Source organism: Muscardinus avellanarius, assembly GCF_963383645.1.
Source record: "Muscardinus avellanarius genome assembly, chromosome: 10".
Lineage (NCBI taxonomy): Eukaryota > Metazoa > Chordata > Mammalia > Rodentia > Gliridae > Muscardinus > Muscardinus avellanarius.
Window position 1 is genome coordinate 70,312,467 of NC_137796.1, and position 24,105 is coordinate 70,336,571.

The 24,105-nt window shown below is 48.7% G+C and overlaps 1 protein-coding gene across 1 annotated transcript in view; it reads left to right on the forward strand.

Moving 5' to 3' along the window:
• DNAAF5 (dynein axonemal assembly factor 5) overlaps positions 1-24,105 on the forward strand; it is a gene marked incomplete at both ends in the record, with an annotated part of 66,015 nt that overhangs the window by 39,834 nt on the left and 2,076 nt on the right. Inside the window, 6 exons of the mRNA XM_080702233.1 lie at positions 654-797; positions 2,943-3,111; positions 9,748-9,895; positions 15,578-15,728; positions 17,463-17,619; positions 23,835-24,026. Of these exons, the coding sequence (XP_080558359.1) occupies positions 654-797; positions 2,943-3,111; positions 9,748-9,895; positions 15,578-15,728; positions 17,463-17,619; positions 23,835-24,026 (961 nt within the window). The remainder of the gene's footprint in view (positions 1-653; positions 798-2,942; positions 3,112-9,747; positions 9,896-15,577; positions 15,729-17,462; positions 17,620-23,834; positions 24,027-24,105) is intronic.

Here is a 24,105-nt window from a genome sequence, read left to right on the forward strand (position 1 = left end):
TGGTAAAACTCAGTCTCAAGCCAGCCGTGGTGGTGCACACTTGTAATCCCAGCATTCAGGAGGCTGAGACAGGAGGATTTCCGTTTGCAGACAGCCTCAGCATCTTGTGAGGCCCTCTGCAACCTAGGGAGGCCTGTTTCAAAATAAAAAATAGGGCTGGAGGTATCGCTCGATGGTAGAATGCCCCTGGGTTCATCTCTAGTACCTCAAAAAAATAAAAAGCCAATTTCAGCTATTTAGTGAGGCCCTCAGGAACTTAGTGAGACCTTGTTTCCAAATAAAATAGGTCTGGAAGTATAGCCCAGAGGTAGAAGGCCCCTAGGTTCCATCCCCAGTACCACACACAATAAAAATGGGGGGGGGGTGTCTTACTATATTGCCAGAGTTGGTCTCGAACCTGCAATCCTTCTGTCTTAGCCTCCCAAGTACTCGAATTGTAGGCAGACACCAGCACCCTCAGCTCCATTAAGTATTGCACAAGGTGAATCCATAGTTCCCACCCAGTGTTCAGTTTCCCTGCTGTCCGAACAACACCATTTTATTGGCTGATGGCACAGTGGCACCTCTGTCATTTGCTGTTTACATGGGCTGGGCTCTCTGAGGGCAGCGGGGTGCTGTGCGAGGGGTGCTCACTGTCTGCTGGTCTCTTCCAGGACCTCTACCTGGAGCACCTGCTGCTGTGTGTGCAGACGCTGATTTCTGTGTGTCAAGAAGATTGCGGTGTAGGCAGTTTAGAGCTGGTAGAGGTGCTGGTGACGATAATGGCTGTCTCAGGTGCCACGGGCCTGGGGGACAAGGTGAGGCTGAGTTTTGTAATGGAAATGTAACTGTCTTCTGCAAACCTCTGTATCTGAATGTCAGGCCTCCGGCAAGTCTGACTGGCAAAGATGAAACAATTTGGATCTTGCAGTATGAGTCATTCTGGTGTGGCTCTAGGAGTAAAGAGTGTTGAACTTTGGAGCCTGTAGCAAAGAAGAAAGGGGGTTTTGGTTTTGGTTTTTTCATCCAGGGGCATTCTACCTCTCAGCTGTACCCCTAGTTTGTTCATTCATTTTTTGGTACTGGGGATTGAATCCAAGGGAATTCTACCTCCAATCTACAATCCCAGCCCTATTTCCTCCAGTACTGAGGATGGAACCCAGGGGCATTCTACCTCTAAGCTGCACCCCTAGCCCTATTTTTTTATTCTTTATTTTGAAACGAGGTCTTGCTAAGTTGCAGAAGGCCTCACTAAAGAGCTGAGGCTGTCTGCAAACCACGATCCTCTTATCTCAGCCTCCCAAATACTGGGATTACAAGTGTGCGCCACCACACTGGCCTTATTTTTTTTTTTGCAGTACTAGGGATGGAACCCTAGGGGCATTCTACCTTTGAGCTACATTCCAGGTCCTATTTTTTATTCTTTATTTGGAAACAGGGTCTCACTAGGTTGCTAAGAGCCTCACTAAGTTACCAAGGCTGGTTTTGAACCTTGATCTTCTTGTTTTAGCCTCCCAAGAAGTAAGATTACAAGCATGCATCACCATCAGAACATGATCTTTACAGCCCTTACACTGTGTGTCTCAGCAAGGTTTCGAAAATAAACCCATCGCCTTTTGTGGTGTCACAGGCTTATAATCCCAGTACTTGGGAGGCTGAGACAGGAGGATTGCAGGTTTGCAACCAGCCTCAGCTACTTAGTGAGACCCTCTGCAACCTAGTGAGATTCTGTTTCAAAATAAAGCATAAGAAATAAGTCTAGGAACGCCAGGCGTGGTGGTGCACACTTGTAATCCCAGCATTTGGGAGGCTAAGACCAGAGGATCGTGGTTCGCGGACAGCCTCAGCTACTTAGTGAGGCTCTCCACAACTCAGTGAGACCCTGTTTCAAAATAAAGAATAAAAAAATTGGGCAGGGTGTGTAGCTCAGAGGTAAAATGCAAAAGCTGCTGGGTGCAGCTCAGTAGTAGAATGCCCAGGTTCAATCTCCAGGGCAGGGGGTGTGGTGGGGAGTTAATTCTCCTATTGGTTTTGTTTTGTTTTGTTTGCAGTACTGGGAGCTGGAACCCAGGGGCATTCTATCTCTGAACTATACTATCCCGCAGCCATATTTTTTATTTTGAAACAGGGTCTCACTGAGTTGCAAAGGGCCTCATTAAGCACCTGAGGCTGTCCACAAACCGGGATCCTCTGGTCTCAGCCTCACAAATGCTGGGATTACAAGTGTGCACTACTATACTGGGCTGGTTTTGGGTTTGTTTGTTTGTTTTTTTTTGTTTTTGTTTTTGGTTTTTTTGTGTGGTGCTGGAGATTGAACCCAGGGGCACTCTACCTCCAGCCCTATTTTTTATTCTTTATTTCGAAACAAGGTCTCACTAAGTTGTGGAGGACCTCACTAAGTAGCTGAGAGTAGCCGCAAACCTGCGGTCCTGCTGTCTTAGCCTCCCGAGTGCTGGGATTACAAGTGTGCGCCACCACACCCGGCTGGTTTTGTGCTTTTGCTTGAGAGGCCTCTTAGCCTCTGCTCTCCTTGGGTCTAAGGAACATTTGGAACCCTGAGTGTTGCTTCCTTTAGAGTGTGGAGTGTGGTTTCCCTCATGAGCCCCAGCAACTTAGTGAGGCCCTCTGCAACTTGGACCCTCTTTCAAAATAAAGAATAAAAAATAAGACAGGGGGTGTAGCCAGAGGTCGAATGCCCCTGGGTTCCATCCCCAGACCCGCAAAAAAAATTAAAAAGTCTGTATTGTAACTGGGCATGGTGGCTCGCACCTATAATCCCAGTACTTGGAATGCTAATACAGGAGCATCACAAGTTCAATGCCAGCCTTACCAATTTAGCATGACCCTGTTTCAAAGTAAAAATTAAAAGGGCTCAGAGTGTAGCTCAGACATAGAATACCCCTGGGTTTGATCCCCAGAACCAAGAAAATGGAATTGTCTCATCCTTGACTTGTGTCTTCCAGGCTCAGGAGACTATGGACTTACTGGCCAAGGTGGAGAACATCCCCGGCAGCCAGGACCTTTTCCGCAAGCACATAGGCCCTCTCCTAGAGCGACTGACAGCCTCGCACAGAAACTGGACGGTGCACTCTGTGGAGCTGCTGCAGTTCAGCGTGGTTGTGACCCAGGCAGGTGAGTCCATGCAGCTCGTACTGCCCCACTCAGTCCCTCTTCACAGAGGAGCTAGGTGCTACACCCCGTGCTGCTTAACCAACACATGTTTTAGAAAGTGTTTAACAAAGCCAGGCGTGGTGGTACACACCTGTAATCCCAGTACTTCAGAGGCTGAGACAGGAGGATCACAGGTTCAAGGCCAGCCTCAATAATTTAGTAAGACTGTGTTTCAAAATAAAGAAATACAGCCGGGTATGGTGGTGCACACTTGTAATCCCAGCATTTGGGAGGCTGAGACAGGAGGATTGTGCAGGTCAAAGACAGTCTCGGCTACTTAGTGAGACCCTTTGCAACTCAGTGAGACCCTGCTTTAAAATAAAGAATAAAAAATAGGGCTGGGGGTGTTGCTCGGAGGTAAAATGCCCCTGGGTTCCATCCCCAGTACTTCAAAAATAAATAAATAAATAAATAAATAAATAAATAAATAAATAAATAAATAAATAAATAATACAGCCAGGTATGGGGGTGCACACTTGTAATCCCACTACTTGGGAGGCTGAGACAGGAGGATCTGGGTTTGTGGCCCTGGGGCTTCTCAGCACTGGGGGAGTTTGGGGGAATGTGGCCCTTGCCTTCCTTCCTCTAGCAAATGTGTGTGACTAGGGAACGTTATGCTCTTTCCTATATTTAGGCTAGAGAAAGGAGCTTGTTTCCAGTTTGTTAAAATATAGAGAGAAGCCAGGCACAGTAGTACACCCCTGTAATCTCAGTATTTGGAAGGCTGAGATAATAGGGTCACAGGTTCAAATCCAGCCTGGGCAATTTAGTGAGACCATTTCTTTTTTTGTGGGGGGGTGTTACTAGGGATGAATCCCATGGGCATTCTGCCTCCAAGATACACCCTGTTTTTTATTGTGTGTGTGTGTGTGTGTGTGTGTGTGTTACTAAGGGTGGAACCCAGGGGCTTTTCTACTTACAGGCTATATTCCCAGACCTATTTTTTTTTATACTTTATTTATACTTTATTTGGAAACAGGGTCTCACTGAGTTGCTGAGAGCCTCACTAAGTAGCCGAGGCTGGCTTCAAACCTGTGTGATCCTCCTTTTTCTCAGCCTCCCAAGTGCTAGGATTACAAGTGTGCGCCACCACGCCTGGCTTTTATTCCTTATTTTGAAACAGGGTCTCACCGAGTTGCAAAGGGCTTCACGAAGTAGCTGAGGCTGGCAATGAACCACAATCCTCCTGTCTTAGCCTCCCAAATGCTGGGATTACAAGTGTGCACCACCATGCCCTGTTCAAGACCTTGTTTCAAAAATAAAATTAAAAAAAAAAACTTAGTGAGACCCTGTTTCAAAGTAAAGAATAAAAAAATAGGAGCAGGGCGTGGTGGTGCACACTTGTAAAATAGGGTTGGGGGTATAGCTCAGAGGTAGAATGCCCCTGGCCTCAATCCCTAGTACCAAAAAAAAAAAAAGAGGGAATGTAGGCCACACACCTATTAGGATGGCTATAATAATGAAATAATAAGCTTTGGTAAGGATGTAGAGAAAGTGGAAGCTTCATGTACTGATGGTGGAAATGTAAAACAGCGAGGAGACACTTTGGAGATCCTGAAAAAGTTAACCATGAGTTACCATGGAATTCGTCAATTCTAGTCCTAGGTATTAGCCAAAAGCAGTGAAAACACAGACACTTGTACGTGGGTTTATAGCAGCATGACTGAAAACAGCTAAAAGGTAGAAACAACTCAAGTGTCCATCACCAGATAAATGGATAAACACGATGTGTTCCATCTTCGCCGTGGAGTACAATCGCAGGCAACTTAGCAAGACCCTGTTTCTTTTCTTTTTTTTTTTTTTTTTTGGTGGTACTGGGGTTCCTGGAAACACTTCTACCTCTGGGCTACGCTCCCAGACCTATTTATATTTTTATTTGGAAACAGGGTCTCTTAAGCCAGCGCAGCTGGCTCCGAACCAGCCCGACCCTCCTGTCTCCGCCTCCCAAGCGCGGGGATTACAAGCGTGCGCCACCACGCCTGGCAAAAGACTCTGTTTCTAAATATAAAATAAAATAGGGCTGAGAGTGTAGCTCAGAGGTAGAATGCTGCTAGGTCCCATCCCCAGTACCACAAAAAACTTAAAAAGTATAAAGGGCTGGAGGTTTCACTTGAAGGTAGGATGCCCTGCTAGATTCAGTCCCTAGCATAAAAAAGAAAGGAAGGGAGGGAGGGAGAGAGAGAGAAGAGAGAAAGCGAGAGAGAGAAAGGACGGACGGACGATTTGGACTTAGCATATCTGTGGAACACATTTCAGGGGACATATTTTCTTTTAAAAAGCAAGTTCCTAAAAAGCAGGGCTCTCAGACTGGAGCACTGGCTCCCTGGCTAGGCTGTGGCCAAAGGCTGCCAGAGGCTGGTGATGCAGACCAGCTGCTGCAGATTCTGTTCTCAGGTTGCTCAGGATGGAGCGAGGCTGTGCCGGGAACAGCCTGTCCTGCTTCTCCACACCACCCAGCCTGAGGGCAAACCCCGGCCTGGCTGGGAGCAACCACACAAATAGGGAGAAATGCTTCGGGGAAGTGCTGCTGCACCGTGTTCCTTCTAACCTGCTGAGGTCTTAAAGTGTGGCTAGCATGCGTTTGATTATGCCTCTTATCTGAACTCATTCTGATCCTGAAGGGGCCTCTGAGGCAGTCCAGTACTGTGTGGGTGCAGAGGCCACAGGTGGACGCCGGCTCTGTGGGCCTACACCTACTGCTGCAGGTGTGTGTGCTGGGGGTTGAACCCAGGGTCCTCTGCCTCTGAGCTCCACCCCAACCCTAACTTATTAGTTTGGAACAGGGTCTCACTAAATTACTGCATGCTGCCCTCCAACATGTGCTCCTCCCGTCTTAGCCACCCAAGTACTGTACTACAAGCGTGTGCCACTACACTTGGCCCTGATTTTTTTTTTTTTTTTTTTTTTTGCAGTACTTGGGGTGGAACTCAGGGGTGTTCTACCTCCAAGCTGCATCCCCAGCCTTATTTTGGTGGAGGGGGGGGGGGAGTTGGGGATGGAACCCAGGGCCATTAGACCACCGAGTTATACCCCCTACCCTATTTTTATTCTTTATTTTGAAACCGAGTCTCCCTGAGTTGCAGAGAACCTCACTAAGTAGCTGAGGCTGTCCATGAACTGCGATCCTTCTTTCTCAGTCTCCCGAATGCTGGGATTACAAGCATGCACTACCACACCCGGCTCAGCCCTATTTTTTATTTTTATTTTATTTTATTTTGGCACTGGGGGTGAAACCCAGGGGCCTTCTAACTCTGAGCTATACTCCTAGACCTATTTTTATATTTTATTTGGAAACAGGGTCTCACTAGACCCTTACTAAGAGCCTTACTAAGCTGCTGAGGCTGGCTTTGAACCTGTGATCCTCCTGTCTCAGCCACCCCTAGGCCTATTTTTTAGTCTTTTTTTTTTTTTTTTTTTTTTTTTGGTGGTACTGGGGATGGAACCCAGGGGCCTTCTACCTCCAGGCTACAGTCTCAGACCTATTTTATATTTGATTTGGAATTTGGAAACACGGTATTTTAAACCAGCTGAGCCTGGCTTAGAACCTGCGAGATCCTCCTGTCAAAGCCTCCCAAGCTCAGGGGTTACAAGCGTGCACTACCACACCCAGCAGTCTTTTATTTTTTAAACAGGGTCTCAGTTGCATAGGGTAAGTAGCTGAGGCTATCAGCAAACCACCATCCTTTGGTCTCCTCCCAAATAATTGGGATTACAAGCATGCTCCAACATACTCCGTCACGCCCAGCTTATTCTTTATTTTAAAACAGGGTCTCACTGAATCACAGAGGACCTCACTAAGTAGCTAAGGCTCTCCACAAAGCATGATTCTCCTGTCTTAGCCTCCCAAATGCTGGGATTACAAGCATGTGCCACCACGCCCAGCTTTATTTTTAATCTGAAACAGGTTTGTTGTTTTTTGTTTTTTTTTTTTTGCAGGTCTTGGGTTGGAACCCAGGGGTATTCGACCTCCAAGCTACACCCCCTGCCCTATTTTTTGTTCTTTATTTTGAAACAGGGTCTCACTAAGTAGCTGAGGGTGTCTGCGAACCATGATCCTCCTGTCTGTCTCAGCCTCCATAATGTTGGGATTACAAGTGTGCACCACCATTTTCAAGGAATTTTTTTTTCTATGTGTTTGGTACGTGTGTGTGTGTGTGTGTGTGTGTGTGTGTGTGTGTGTGTGTGTGTGTGTTACTGGAGATTGAACCCTTCTTTTCTTTTTTTCTTTTTTTCTTTTTTTTTTTTTTTTCAGTACTGGGGATGGAACCCAGGGGCATTCTACTTCCCTCCAAGCAACACCCCCAGCCTTATTTTTTTATTCTTTATTTTGAAACAGGGTCTCACTGAGTTGCAAAGGACCTCCCTAAGTAGTACCTGAGGCTGCCCTCGAACTGCGATCCTTCCTATCTCAGCCTTTGAATTGTAATCCAAGTATGTGCCATGACACCTAGCTCTAACCCACAGGCATTCTGCCTGCAAGGTATACCCCTTGTTCTATTTTAGTTTTATTTATTTATTTATTTATCTATTTTATTTTTTTAGTGGTACTGGGGTTCCTGGAAACCCTTCTACCTCCGGGCTACGCTCCCAGACCTATTTTTATACTTTTTTATTTGGAAACAGGGTCTCTTAAGCCAGCACAGCTGGCTTTGAACCTGCGCAATCCTCCTGTCTCCGCCTCCCAAGCGCAGGGATTACAAGCGTGCGCCACCACGCCCGGCTAGTTTTATTTTTTGAATCAGGGTCTCACTAGGTTGATGAGAGTCTCACTACATGCTAAGGCTGTCTGTGAACCTGCAATCCTCCTGTCTCAGCCTCCCAAGTACTGAGATTACAGGCATGTGCCACCACACCCAACTATGACATTAAGTAATTAAATATTAAAAACAGTTTATTAGCCAGGTGGTGGTGACTTCCAGATAAGACACCCACCTGCATCTGAAGTTTCATGTCATGGGGATGGCTGTATTGTTTCTTTACCTATCGCTAAGTTTGAAAGGGGATGGCAGCTACAAAACTTGGAGGCACCTAGTGAACAACATACGCATTTCAAGTGATTGATTTTGGTTAATCTTCTTCCCCCCCCCTCCCCCCAGTGCCAGGGAGTTGACTCAGGGCCTTGAACATGCTGGGCAAGCGCTCTGCCTGTGAGCCACAACCCCAATCCTTGATTGTGGGGTTTTTTTTGTTTGTTTTTTTTTTGTTGTTGTTGTTGTTGTTTTTGTGGGTCTGGGGATGGAACCCAGGGGCATTTGACCTCCTCCGAGCCACATCCCCTGCCCTATTTTTTTTTATTTATTTTGAAACTGGGTCTCACTGAGTTGCGGAGGGCCTCACTTAGTAGCTGAGGCTGTCTGCGAACCGCGATCCTCCGGTTTCAGCCTCCCAAATGCTGGGATTACAAGTGTGCGCCACCACGCCCAGCTTCTTGACTTAGTGTGTATGTGTGTGGTACTAGGGATTGAACCCAGCGGCATTCTACCTCTGAGCTATACCTCCAGCCCTTTTTGTAGTTTTTCTTTTGGAACAGGGTCTCACTAAGTTGTTCAGGCTAACCTTAAAACCTGGAATCCTTTCTCATTCTCCCAAGTACTAGGATAACAGGTGTACACTGCCACACCCAACAGTGATTGACTTTGATTTTGTTCATTTATTTATTTGGTACTAGAGATCGAATCCACTACCTCCAAGCTATACCCCATCCCTTTAATTTTTAATTTTGAAATAAGGTCTCAGTAAGTTTCTGAGGCTGACCTTAAATCTATAATCATTCTGTCTCTGCTTCCCAAGCACTGGGGTTGCAGGTATACACTACTGTGCCTGTCTTAGTTATTTTTAAGAATTGGGAAAGTATAGCCAGATGTGGTAGTGCATACCAGTACTTGTGAGGCTGACATAGGAGGAACATAGGTTTGTAATCAGCTTCAGCACCTTAGTGAGGCCCTCCACAACTTACTGAGGCCATGTTTCAAAATAAAAGAATAAAATAGGGTTAGGGGGATAGCTCAGAGGTTGAATGCCCCTGATTTTCAACCCCAGAACTGCAAAAAAGAAAGAAAGAAAGAATTGGGAAAATATAAGAAAAGAAAGTTAACATCTTATGTGCTAAGAAAAAAGGGGTGTTAAATTTTCTGCTAGCTGGGTTTAGTGGTGCACACCTGTAATCCCAGTACTTGGGAGGCTGACACAGAGGATTATACGTTCAAAACCAGTCTCAGCCACATGTGACGGCACACTCTTGTAATACCAGCATTTGGGAGGCTGAGACAGGAGGATCGTGGTTCACTACTTAACTACTACTTAGTGAGGCTCTTTGCCAACTCAGTGAGACCCTGTTTCAAAATAAAGAATAAAAAATAGGGTTGGGGGCATAGCTTGGAGGTAGAATGCCCCTGGGTTCCATCCCCAGAACCCCCCCCCCAAAAAAAAAAAATCCCATGGTGATCAGCAGAGCAATGTGCTGGGAAGGGCGAGCAGTGCCCGCTGCTCAGGGCCCTTCCTGAGCACACAGCGTCAGGTCTGCTTCCTGCCCACGTCCCGGCCCCCAGACGTGGGAATGGCTACAGCTTGCTCATCCTTGGTGTGTCTGTTTTCCAGGCCCTGCCGTGGGAGAAGCGCTGCAGCACGTGTTCCCCACCCTCAGGGCTTGTCTCCAGCCCACCACAGACCCGCACATGCGCCTGAAGCTCTTCTCTGTCCTCTCCGTGGCGTTGCTGAGGCCGAAGGACACCATCGACTCCCAGGGGTAGGGTGGTCCTTGCGTCTGTGTGGCACCATGGGCGGGATCCCGCTCAGGCCTGAGGTGGGGCGAAGCCGCCTGCCCTTCCCGGTGGCCTGAGGCCCAGGTGTCTGTGTTCAGCGGGTGGTCGGCAGGACCAGGAGAGCAGCACACAGCCCAGAAGCTCTGAGCACTAAATCAAAGTGGCTTTAGTGTGGTCATTAAGATTCCATTGAATGAAAAAGTTTTAGGGAACATCAGCTATTAATGGTTTATATATGAGCTGTTTTCAGGTTTAAAAGCCTTTTGGTACCTTTCAATCCTAACAGAGAACTGACTGAATCACCATTGATGGCTGAAGCCTCAGACATCGTCTTCTGTTATTTAAAAGAACTTTTAGGTCACATTAAAACATGAAGGGCCTCCAGTTTTATGGCTCTGAAGTAAAGGGAAAAGGCGAACAGAGAACTTGGGAAGAGGGAGGAGCCCCCGGGAGGAGAAAGCAGTCTCGGGCAGGATCAGCTCAGGAGGTGCCCTGGAGCCGGGCTAGGGTGGGTCTGGAGAGTCTAGAAGGAGCCAAGGCCAGCGTGGTGGCACACACCTGTGATCCCAGCACTTGGGAGGCCGAGATAAAAAGATGACAGGCTTGAGGCCTGGCTCAGCAACCTAGCGAGACCCAGTGTCAAATGAAAAATAAAATAGGGCTAAGGCGTAGCTCAGAGGTGGAATGCCCCTGGGTTCATTCCCTAGCACACACATAAATAATCATCTAGAAGGATCCAGAACTGCCCCAGAAAAAGGGGCCTTAGCTACTCCCAGTCTTCGGTTAAAGCAGCAGAATAAGCAGATTTACTGTGGCCCACCCCAGCAAGGCCACCCAAGGAGGTGGTGTGGCCTACTTGCCTGTGTCTCCCAGAGAGAGACCTGAGTGGTTTGGTTCGGTCAGTACACAGCACCCCTCCCTCCCAGGAAGCACATCAGCCCATAAGCTGTAACGTTTCCTGTGGAAATAACTTGCTCCATCACACTTCTCTCTGAGGGATCTCTCATCTCCCTGCTGTCAGCCCGTAGACATTGGTAGGGAAGTTTATTTCCTGCTTCTCTGCAAAAACTTTAAGGCTAGGAAGGACCATAAAATGGTATTGATGAGTCTTGGCAGCAGCCAGGAGCAGGCAGATGTGCCCTGAGAGATGCACAAGGCAGCACGCTTGGAGGACTGGCAGGCCCAGGCCTCTTTGCACTCCACCGCTGTGTGCCTGCAGAGCGGTGCTGACTGCCTGAGCCACGGCAGCCCCAGATATGGTGTTGGTCTGGGAGTCCCAAAAAGCACACCAAAGTCCCCCTCATGGAAAGAGGTCAGCATCCAGAGAGATGCAGGTTGTTCTGACTAGTTATTTTAATGCATTAGCTACTTTTTTTTTTATTGGTACGCTATAGTTTCATAATGTGAATCATATTGACAATGGCATACCTTCACACAGTACTTGGTGCCCCCATCAGCTTCTTTTATAAGCAAGAAATATTTTTAGGTGTGTGTATGTTTACTAGGGAATGAACTCAGGGGTTTTCTACCACTGAGCTATACCCCCAACACTTTTTTTTTTTTTTTAAACAGTGCCTTGCCAGGTGTGGTGGTATTTTTTATTTTGAATTTTGCTAAGTTACCATGGGCTGGTCTCAAACCTGCATTTTTTTTATATTTTAGCTTCTCAAATACTGGGGATTATAGGCATGCACCACTGTGCCAGCTCGGCAAGAAAAATTTAAAAAATAAAACGGTCGGGTGTGGTGGTACACACTTGTAATCCCAACATTTGAGAGGCTGAGACAGGATCATAGTTCATGGCCAGCCTCAGCTACTTAGTGAGGCTCTTTGCAACCCAGACCATGCTTCAAAATAAAGAATATAAAAATATAGATTTAGGGGTGTCGCTCAGAGGTAGAATGCACCTGGGTTCCATCCCTAGTACCACACACACACACAAAAAAAAACATGATTTGTTTTTGTCATGGTGGTAGTGATGATGGTGATGGTATTGTTTTTTGTTTTGATAAGGCAATTAAACCCAGAGGCATTCTACCTCTTAGCTATGCCCCCCAGCCCTTTTTATTTTGAATAGTGCCTTGCCAGGTGTGGTGATACACCCTTGTCATCCCAGAAATTGGGAAGCTGAGATAGGAGGATCAAAGGTTCACAGCCAGCCTCGGCTACTTAGTGAGGTCTTCTGCGACTTAGTGAGACCCTGTTTCAAAACAAAGTATAAAAAATAGTATAAAAGCTGGGCGTGGTGACACACCCTTGTAATCCCAGCATTCGGGAGGCTGAGACTGGAGGGTCACAGTCCTCAGCTACTTAGGCCCTCCACAACTTAGTGAGACCCTGTTTCAAAATAAAAAATAAGAGCCGGGCATGGTGGCGCACGCTTATAATCCCAGCGCTTGAGAGGCTGAGACAGAAGGATCATACAGGTTCGAAGCCAGCCTCAACTACTTAGTGAGGCTCTCAGCAACTTAGACCCTGTTTCCAAATAAAATATAAAATAGGTCTAGAAGTATAGCCTGGAGGTAGAAATCCCCTGGGTTCCACCCTCAGTACCACAAAAAATAAAGAAAAAAAGAGGGTGTAGCTCAGAAGTCAAATGCCCCTGGGTTCCATATCCAGACCTGCGCAAAAAAAAAAAAAGTATAAAAAGTAGTGCTGGGAGTATAGCTTGGAGGTAGAATGCCCCTGGGTTCAATCCCCAGTACCACACACACACACAAAAAAAAGGAAAGAGACAGACTGACAGACAGACAGACAAGGTAGAGATACAGTGCCTCACTGAGTTGCTGAGACTAGCCTCAGAACTCCAGTCTTCATGTCTCAGCCTCCCAGACACCGGGATTATAGGTATGTGCCACCACACCTGTCTATGTGTTGGTTTTGATTTGGGGATCATAAAGTGGTAGAATCACACATCTAGTTGGGCTGCTGGACTGGAGCTCTGGGAAGGGAGCTGCCACCGCCATCACACATACAGACGGCCTTCACTCTCTACAGCTGCTCAGCACCATGGCTCAGACCTTGGGGGTCAGGGATTGCCATCCTGGACGCACAAATCATAAAGAACTCCATGGCCAGGTGTGGTGGCACATGCCTCTAATCCCAGAACTAGGGAGGCTGAGACAAGAGGATCGCAGGTTCGAAGACAGGCTCCACAAGTAATGAGACTCATCGATCTAATGAGAGACCCTGTTTCAAAATAAAAATAAAATATGGGGAGCCAGGTGTGGTGACACAGGCTTGTAATCCCAGTACTTGGGAGGCTGAGACAGGAGGATCACACAGGTTTTTGTTGTTGTTGTTGTTGTTGTTTTGTTTTGTTTTGTTTTGTTTTATCGGGTCTGGGGATGGAACCCAGGGGCATTTGACCTCCGAGCTACACCCCCTGCCCTATTTTTTATTCTTTATTTTGAAACCAGGTCTCACTGAATTGCAAAGGGCCTCACTAAGTAGCTGAGGCTGTCCATGAACCGTGATCCTCCAGTCTCAGCCTCCCAAATGCTGGGACTACAAGCGTGCGCCACCACGCCCGGCCGATCACGCAGGTTTGAAGCCAGGCTCAGCTGCTTAGTGAGTCTCTCAGCAGCTTAGTGTCTGTTTTCAAAGGGCTTGCTCACGTGCCCCCCCGCCCCCGTGCCTGTCCTCACATTGGCAGTGCCTGGTTTGTGTCTCCTATATGAGAACTCCTGTTCTTAAAACATTTCTTTTTCTTACTATCTTTGCTCAAATGGTGCAGGTGGCAGGTTCCAGTGTTCCCTGAAAGAGACCCTGGCTGTCTAAGGGCCCGGTTGTGTCCGGCCAGCATTCTGCACTTGCCCTTCAGCCCGTGACTTTCCCCAGCCACTCTAGCTGGGCCACTTCGGAGACAGGCACAGGACTAGGTCATTCTGAGGAAGCTTCCTGTGAATCACTGCAGGATATAACACTGTGTATAAAAATTAGAGCTGGGTGCGACGGCACACTCCTGTAATCCCAGTACATGGGAGGCTGAGATAGGAGGATCACAGATTTGAGGCCAGCATGGGGTCATTTAACAAGACCCTCTTTCAAAACTAAAAAGAAAATAAGGCTGGGTATCACTCAGGTAGACTGCCCCTGTGTTCAATCCCTAGTATTACCAAAAAAAGAAAAAAAGCTGAAACCCTAACTAAATCTGGACATTATCCTGCAGCAGATCAGGTTTGCTCGTGCACCTTTGACGTGGTCCTGAAACGCCCAAGCAGGTGGAGTCTAGGCCGCAGGCCATGAGGGGTGACTTCTGCTGCTGTTCTGGAATTCGGCTAGCAGAGCTGATGCTGGCTGGAGTTGGACCCTGATGGTAGAGGCCTGTGTGTGCAGGGACCAGCAGGAAACGCTGAGACTTGTTTTACAATTTTTTGTTTGTTTGTAGCAGTACTGGAGATTGAATCCAGGGGCATTCTCCCTCCAAGCTACATCTCCAGCCATATTTTTTTATTCTTTTTGTTTTGAAACACTAGTAGCTGAGCCTGGCCATGAACCTGCAATCCTTCTGTCTCAGCCTCCCAAATGCCGGGATTACAAAGCGTGCGTTGCCACGCCTGGCTCACTTTGCAGCTTTAGCGGAGTCGTTGAGTGTGCAAGGGCAGGGCTGACATGGGCTGCGGCACTTGTGTGCTTTGGGTTCATTTGTCCCAGTGACACACTGCTTGGTCACCATTGAAGTATCACTCTGACTGTTGGCCAGAGTTTCTGGCCTCCCGAGGTGTCCCCCTCGGGGCCCTGGCACTCCTCAGTCCCTCCCACCCAGCCTCACTAAAGCCAAGTGGCCCTGCAGCTTCTCTCCTTGCTGAGGTAGAGGGTGACACGGTCAGAGGGGTCTGCAGCCTGGTTCTGTGAAGTAGACACAGTGGGGATGAGTCTGCAGGGCCTGGGTGCTGCCACAGTGCGGCTGAGGGTAGCTCAGGCGTCCTACACAGAGCTGCTGGAGCTGCAGCCACGGGCAGTAAAGAAGGCGAGGTGAAGCCAGACAAGGTGGCTTTCACGTGTCACCTCAGTATTGGGGCAGCTAAGACAGGAGGCTTGTAGGATTGAGGCCAGCCTCAGCAATGTTGCAAGTCCCTGTTTCAAAATAAAAAGTAAAAGGGCTGAGGGTATATGTTAGAGGTAGGACACCGTGGGTTTGATCCTTAGTACCACACACACATACATAAAAAGAAAGAGGTTGAAAATACATCCTCAGAGCTGGGCGTGGTGGCGCACGCTTGTAATCCCAGCATTCAGGAGTCTGAGACAGGAGGATCGCGGTTCACAGACAGCCTCAGCTACTTAGTGAGGCCCTTTGCAACTCAGTGGGAAATAAAGAATAAAATAATAGGGTGGGGGTGTGGCTTGGAGGTAGAACGCCCCTGGGTTCCATCCTCAGGCTGTAGCGTTCTGAGGAGAGCCGGGACCCACCACTGGTCCCAGGAGAGGCTGGTCTGCCACCTCTCTCTGGTGGGGTTGGGCCTCAGCCAGCTCCCTCTTCCCACTGGGGAAACAGCCCGGGGGCCTGAGGCCGCCTCCTCCGCCAGGAGTGGAGGCTCTCCAGACCCCGTGCTCCTGCTTTTTCCTAATTACACCTCCCAATCCCCATTCTTTCCCAAACAAAAAAGTTGCATCTGCTAGAGCGTGTCTTCCTCCTCACCTGCCCTCTGCTCTGGCTCCAGGCAGTTCCACGGCTACCTGGAGATGGTGGTGAAGGACATCTTGGCCCCCAATCTGCAGTGGCGAGCAGGAAGGACAGCCTCAGCCATCCGCACAGCCGCCGTGTCCTGCCTGTGGGCACTGACCAGCAGCGACATCCTGTCCGTCAAACAGGTAGGAGAGCTCTGGCGCTGCGTCCTGGGTGCAGGCAGGCATCCTGCCATAGAGACATGCTCCTGACTGAGGAGCCGGAGTCCAGCCAGCCTCAGTCAAGTGAGCAGGGCAGCCCATGCTTTCTCAGCACAAGGCCGGGAGCATGCAGAGGGGCCATACCCAGAGGGACAGGTGGGGCGGATCACAGGCTGTCTCCTTGGGTAATCTAGGGACCTGCAAGGGTCTGGTCTCTTTAGGTTTACATGTTGAATATTTACAAGACCAAGAGTGAGTGTGTGTGTATGGGGGGGTACTGGGGTGGAACTGAGGGGCTTTTCTACCTAAAGGCTATACTCCCAGCCTTTTTTTTTTTTTTTTTTTTTTTGTGGTACTGGGGTAGAATCCAGAGGCTTTCTACCTCTGGGCTATACTCCCAGACCTATTTTCTATTTTATTTGGAAACAGGGTCTCACCAAGTTGCTGAGAACCTCACTAAGTAGCTGAGGCTGGCTTCGAACCTGTGCGATCCTCCTGTCTCAGCCTCCCAAGTGCTAGGATTACAGGATTGCGCCACCACGCCCGGCAAGACCAGTAATTTAATCACAGGACCACAGAAGACAGGCCTTGAGCTCTCTGTGTTGCCTGTTAATGTGTTCAGCCATGAAGTGCATGAACACATGTGAAGCAGACACAGTAGAAGCCATGTGAAGGCACTGGCATATCGGCCTTTGCCCTGTGGACTAAATTATCAACCCCAGAAGCCCAGGAGGCCCTTGTGCCTTGCCTGGCATCTGCTGTGTGTGAGTGCCCCCTTCTGGTGTACGGAAGGGTTGCCACTCATGTTGAAACCACCAAGTGCAGCTGCCTGTAGGCGAAGCACCCTGGGTAGGAAGGATTCTAGCCTTGCTGAAGAATTGTAGATAATGTTTTTCTAAAAAAAAAAGAAAGAAAAGTTGTTAGTCAGGCGTGGTGACACATGCTTGTAATCCTAGCGTTTGGGAAGCTGAAATGGGAAGATTGTGGTTCGAGGACAGCCTCGGTTACTTAGGCCCTCTGCAACTTGGTGAGACCCTGTTTCAAAATAGAGAATGAAAAATAGGGCTGGGAAGCCAAGTGTGGTGGAGCGTGCTTGTAATCCCTGCGCTTGGGAGGCTGAGACAGGAGGATCGCACAGGTTCGAAGCCAGCCTCAGGTACTTAGTGAGGCTCTCAGCAACTTAACAAGACCCTGTTTCCAAATAAAATATTAAATAGGTCATGGAGTATAGCCCGGAGGTAGAAAGCCTCTGGGTTCCACCCCAGTACCGCCAATATATATATAAATGGCTGGGGGTGTAACTAAAAGGTCGAATGACCCTGGCTTCCATCCCCAGTGCCTCAAAAAAACCTTTTTTTCATCAGGCATGGTAGCATATGATTATAATCCCAGTACTTGGGAGGCTGAGACAGGAGGATCGCAGGTTCTCGTGAAGCCCTTAGCTACTCGTGAAGCCCTCTGCAACTTAGTGAGACCCTGTATTAAATAAAAGAATAGAAAGTGGGGCTGGGAGTTCTAGCTCAGAGGTAGAATGCCCCTGAGCTCAATCCCCAGTACCGCAAGAAAAATAAAAAAGATTCCAGCCTACTAGGTAGAACTTGGAGAAACACTTCCCAGCTGCGTTCTGTTTGTGTCTGAGGGAAGCTCCCTGCCGGCAGGAGCAGGCAACGTCTCTGGTCTGAACAGTGTCCACCCCTCTCATGCTCTTGCTGGTTGCAGGTGCAGGCTGTGCAGGAAGCACTGCTGCCGCAGGTCCTGGCCACCCTGGAGGAGGACTCCCAGACCACCCGGTTAATTTCCTGCCGTGTCCTGAATGTATTTTTAAAGACCTCCGGTGATGTGATGGATCCAGATAAACTCATCAAGATTTACCCTGGTATGACATTTTTGATTATCAAAGCATGCTTTTTTTTTCATTTGACAGTGCCTACTCTTATAGCAAAAAATAGGTAATGCAACTTTTTTGACCTCTACTTGAGTTGATACAATTCATCCCATCAGGCAGGGACAGAACCCTGAGTAAAACAAGGTGGGCCAGAGTGGGATGGAGACAAAGCTCTGTATCCTCAGCAGGGCGCGGCCACAGGGTGGTGAGGACTCGCCCCTCCCACACGGGGCAGCAGTTGTGGCCAGGCCGGCCATTGAAAAGAAGGTGGGGACACGGCTTCTGTGCGAAGCGTGATGGGTGGAGAACCCGGCGCTGCGGCTGGACCTGTGGACAGGGAGGACAGAGCCATCACCACCCAGGTGTCTGCCTTTTGGGGCCCAAACCCCAGACATCACAGATAGAGACAAGGGCTGGGAGAGTGGGAGCGGGCAGACAGTTAGGAGCCACCAAGAAGACACATGCTGAGCTCAGTGAACTCAGAGAAGGAAGCTGGCTGCCCCAGGTGAGCTCGCAGATGGCCCAGAGAATGGAAGGGAGAACCAGCACCCAGAATGACGGGCATGCCCAACACAGGGCCGGGAGCACTGGAACCTCCTCACAGTTTTGTGGGGGTTTTGGGTTTTTTTGTTTGTTTGTTTTGTTTTTTTTGTGGTAGTGGGGTTCCTGGAAGCCCTTCTATCTCTGGGCTATACTCCCAGACCTATTTTTTATTTTTGGAAACAGGGTATCTTAAGCCAGCGCGATCCTCCTGTCTCCGCCTCCCAAGCGTGGGGATTACAAGCGTGTGCCACCATGCCCAGCCACAGTTATCTTTTAAAGTGGCTTGGCAGCCGGGTGTGGTGGTGCACGCTTGTAATCCCTGCGCTTGGGAGGCTGAGACAGGAGGATCACGTGGGTTCGAAGCCAGCCTCAGCTACTTAGTGAGGCTCTCAGCAACTTAGTGAGACCCTGTTTCCAATATAAAAAGGTCTGGGAGTCTAGCCCGGAGGTAGAAAGCCTCTGGGTTCCACCCCCAGTACCACCAAAAATAATAAATAAATAAATAAAGTGGCTTGGCAGCCTCAGAAAGCTAAAAGAGTAGCATTCACTGAGATAAATTGAGAAAGCAGAAGGAAAGAGGAAAAAAGAACAGATTGATGGACAGGAGAAGAATCAATGGGAGGAGAGCGTGGTGGCACACACCTGTAATCCCAGCAGCTCCAGAGGCTGAGGCAGGAGGATCGCAAGTTTGAGGTTAGCCTCAGCAACTTAGTGACATCATCTCAAACAAATAAAATAAATTAAAAAAAAAAAAAAGAGCCAGGCATGGTGGCGCACACTTGTAATCCCAGCATTCGGGATGCTGAGACAGGAGGATCATGGTTCACGGACAGCCTCAGCTGCTTAGTGAGGCCCTATGCAACTCGGTGAGACCTTGTTCCCAGATAAAGAATAGAAAATAGGGCTGGGGCTGTAGCTCGGAGGTAGAATGCCCCTGGATTCCATCCCCAGTATCGCAAAAATAAATGAACGAAAGAACGAATGAATGAGAAAGGAAGGAAGGTAAGTAGGTAAAGGAAAATAGGGCTGGGGCCGGGCGTGGTGGCGCACGCTTGTAATCCCAGCATTTGGGAGGCTGAGACAGGAGGATTGGGGTTCACAGATGGCCTTAGCTACTAAGTGAGGCCCTTTGAACTCAGTGAGACCCTGTTTCAAAGTAAAGAACAAAAAACAGGACTGGGACTATAGCTCAGAGGTAAAATACCCCTGGATTCCATCCCCAGTATAGCAAAATGGGTGGCTGTGGCTATAACTTGGAGGTAGAATGTTCCTGGGTTCAATTCCCAGTACTGCAAAAAAAAAAAAAGTTGTGTTCCTTGCTGAGTACAGTGGTGCACACCTGTAATATCATTACTTGAGAGAGTGAGACAGGAGGACCACAGATTTGAGAATATCCTCAGCAACTTCACAAGACTCTCAGCAACCCAACAGGATCCTGTTCCAAAAATAAAATAGAAAAAAAGGATTGTAGCTGGGGGTGGTGGCTCATGCTTGTAATCCCGGTACTTGGAAGGCTGAAATGGGAAGATCACAGGTTCGTGGCTATCCTTAGCAATTTAGTGAGGCCTTCCACAACTTAATGAGACCTTGTTTCAAACTAAAAAATAAAGTGGAGCTACCACCAAAAAAAATGGGTGAGAGTTCCCTGGGGTTGTAGCTTGGAGATGGAATGCCCCAGAGCTCATCCCCAGGACTGGCAATCTTTATGGTTCTTTTTTTTTTTTTTTTTTTTTTTTTTTTTTTTTTTTTTTTTTTTTTTTTTTGTGGTACTGGGGTTCCAGGAAACCCTCCTACCTCCGGGCTATACTCCCAGACCTATTTTTATATTTTTATTTGGAAACAGAGTCTCTTAAGCCAGCACACACACAGCTGGCTTCTAACCTGTGTGATCCTCCTATCTCCTCCTCCCAAGCACGGGGATTACAAGCGTGTGCCACCACACCTGGCACTTTATGGTTCTATTTTTGAGCAAATTTGGCTATTATGAGTTACTGACCGCCAGAGTTAATTGTGCTGTTGTTTACTTTTTTTTTTTTTTTGGTGGTGGTGGTGCTGGGGGTGGAACCCAGAGCCTTTCTACCTCCGGGCTACACTCCCAGACCTTTTTTATATTTTATTTGGAAACAGGGTCTCACTAAGTTGCTGAAAGCCTCACTAAGTAGCTGAGGCTGGCTCTGAACCCATGCGATCCTCCTGTTTTAGCCTCCCAAGCGCGGGGATTACAAGCGTGCGCCACCACGCCCAGCTGTTGTTTACTTTTAAAAACAAAAGCCACACTGTGTGTTACCACACACACTACTTGTAATCCTGGTATTTGGGAGGCTGAGATGGGAGGATTGAAGGTTTTTGGCCAGCCTCAGCTACTTAGGCCCTTCACAACTGAGTGAGACTCTGTTTCAAAATAAAGAATAAAAAACAGGGCTGTAGCCAGGCGTGGTGGTGCATGTTTGTAATCCCAGCATTCGGGAGGCTGAGATCTGAGGATTGCTGTTTGCAGACGGCCTCAGCTACTTAATGAGGCCCTCTGCAACTCAGTGAGACCTGGTTTCAAAATAAAGAATAAAAAATAGGGCAGGGGGTGTAGCTCAGAGGTAGAATGCCCCTGGGTTCCATCCCCAGACCTGCAAAAAAAAAAAAAAAAAAAACCCACAGGGCTGAGGGTGTAGCTCTGAGGTGGAATGCCCCAGGCTCGATTCCTAGCACCATTGGGGGGGGGGGCCTGGGGGAGGACCTTGGAGGTAAAATATCACTGTGTGCAGTCCCCAGTCCCCAGTACCAAAAAAATAAAAAAATCAGTAGGTTTCTGTACCTCTCAGCACCAGTTCTGTGCTCCTGAGGTGTCATGGTGTTTTCTTGTTTGTTTGTTTTTGGTTTTTTGTGGTACTGGGGATGGAAACCTCAGGCATTCTACCTCCAAGCGACACCCCCAGCCTGATTTTTTATTTTATTCAAGGGCCTCACTAAGTAGCTGAGGCTGTCTGCGAGCCATGGTCCTCCTGTCTCAGCCTCCCAAATGCTGGGATTACAAGCGTGCAGCACCACGCCGGGTGGCTTTGAGGTGCCATGTTGAAGGAACCATTGGCTACTTGACCAGAGAGGGAAAGATGTCTGATGCCTACTGTGATGGGCAAACTGCAGGACAGGCCACACCGCGTGGCCTTGGTGCCGTCCAAGTGCGTTGCTCGTGAGGGGCACTGCAGCCCAGAAGTGGACGTGCCCACAGGCTTTTCTCTCCAAAGCTCAAGAGCTGGAGTCACTGTCCTGGGTCACGAGCTAGCGCCAGCCCTGCATCATTTTGGAGCTGGCTGGGGCCTCATTAGCCAGGAGGAATGCATCCTTGTATTCTGTCTGTATGAACTGGGTGCCACACACACAAAAGTCTAAGATCTTTGCTTCTGAACACAGGGAGTGATGACACCTGGCCTCTAGGGTTGCCAGAGGCTTGATGACGCCACTCACAGATGGTGTCCAGCTGTGGCCCAGTAGCAGGCTCCTCCTCTGCGCCTGGTCTCACTTTGTGATGCTCCCGTGCATTTTACAGCCAAAGCTCGGCATCCTTGAGCGCACATGGCATCTGAAAGCCCTGCTCACTGGCTGGACTCCCTGAACTTTGGAGGATTTCCAGGCTTGCTGAGGGTAGAATGTGCCTCCTGTGCACGACAGAGGAGCCTTGTCAGCCTGTGCAGCTGGGAGACAGCCCACCTAACAGCACTGTGCTTCTTCCACACGCGCCGAGTCTCCAGAAGTGCCAGGGAGGGGGGGAGTGTGTGTGTGTTCCTGGCATTTGAACCCAGAGGCACTCTATCTCCAAGCTACACCCCTAGACCCTTTGTATATTTCTTTTTCTTTCATCTTTCTTTTTTTTTTTTTTTTTTTTTTTTGTGTGTGTGTGTGTGTATTGGGGGTGGAACTCAGGGGCAGTCTACCTCCAACCTACACCCCCAGCCTTATTTTTTATTTTATTTTATTTTATTTTTTGGTCGTACTGGGGATGGAACGCTTCTACCTCCAGGTTACACTCCCAGACCTAATTTTTTTTTTTTTTTTTTTTTTTGGCGGGTCTGGGGATGGGACCCAGGGGCTGGCTTCGGACCTACGCAATCCTCCTATCTCTGCCTCCCAGGCACAGGGATTACAAGCATGCACCACCACACCCAGCTATTCTTATATTTTGAAACGAGGTCTCACTGAGTTGCAAAGGGCCTAAGTAGTAGCTGAGGCTGTCCCTGAACCACAATCCTCCTGTCTCAGTCTCCCAAATGCTGGGATTACAAGCATGCACTGCCATGCCCGGCCTCTTTTCTTTCTTTTGTGCCTGTGTGGTACTGAGAATTGAACCCAGGGGGTATTCTGCCTCTGAGCTACATTCCCAGCCCTGCTTTATTCTTTATTTTGGAACAGTTTAAGTTGCAGAGGACCTCACTAAGTTGCTAAGGCTGGCCGTGAACCTGTAATCCTCCTGTCTCAGCCTCCCAAGTACTGTGATTACAGGCATGCACCACCATACCTAAAATGAATAGGAAGCCGGGCATGGTGGCACACATCTGTAATCCCAGTTCTGTGGAGGTTGAGATATGAGGAATCACAGGTTCACAGCCAGTCTCAGCAACTTCGCAAGGCTATGCACAACTTAGTGAGCCTTGTTTCAGTATAAAGGATTAGGGATGCCGGGCGTTGTGGCGCACGCTTGTAATCCCAGCACTTAGGAGCCTGAGGCAGGAGGATCGCATGGCCTCAGCTACTTAGGCTCTCGGCAACTTAGTGAGACCCTGTTTCCAAATAACATATAAAATAGGTCTGGGAGTGTAGCCCAGAGGTAGAAAAGCCCCTGGGTTCCACCCCTAGTACCACCAAAAACAAACAAAAAATAAAGGGTTAGGGATGTAGCTCAGAGGCAGAATACCTCTGGGTTCAATCCCTAATACAAAAAAAAAGATTGTGCAAGAAAACCATAAGTTTGCTAAAAATCTTAGCCATGTCTGGGCATGGTAGCACATGCTTGTAATCCCAGCATTTGGGAGGCTGAGACAGGAGGATCACAGGTTCAAGGACAACCTCAGCAAATAGTGAGATATTCATCAACCTAGCAATACCTTATTTCAAACTAAAATATAAAATAGGGCTAGGGGTATAGCTTAGAAATAAAATGCCCCTGAGTGCCATTTCCAATACAAAAAAAAAAAAAAAAAACCTTTATCCATTTACTTTGAAAGTTCACCCAACAGGAAAGGTTGTTCTGTTACAGCAGCAGAATGGCCTGGTCACAGAAGATCTGTAGAAACAAGCCAACAGTAGCCACAGCAGTGGCCCCCTCCTGGTACAGAGCCCGCAGTGTGCGTGAGGCAGGTTCAGCAACCTGTCCTAGGGTAGGAGGGACAGCCAGCCAAGGGGACCTGTATATGACTGGCGTCTGGGAGCCAGGGACCTTGGGGCCACCTCCTGGGTGCAGGAACAGCTCCAGGGTAGTGTGGTGTGCTGAGCCCACATAGCAGGCTGTTAAGAGGGCCAGCGAGGGCCCTGGGTCACTCTCCTTCCCCTGTGGTCTAGGGAGACACACACACATGCTGGAGCGCCATGACTGTGGGTGCTAAGTACACACAGCCCCCCACCACGCGGGGGTGTCCTGGGACTGGAACCTTCATCCCGTCCTGCCCTCTTTCCAGAGCTCTTGAAGCGCATGGACGATGTCTCCACGGACGTGCGGATGGCAGCCGCCTCCACCTTGCTTACGTGGCTGAGGTGCCTTCGGTGTGCCGACGGGCAGTCTTACTACCAGAGCAGCATCCAACACCTGTACAGGGAGCTCCTCATTCACCTGGATGACCCCGAGAGTGCCATTCAGGATGCGGTCTTGGGTAAACTGGTGCTGGCCTGGGGCGGAAGCCTGCTGCTATGCAGAGGGGGTTGGCGGCACTCCCAGGGGCAGTGGGCTCA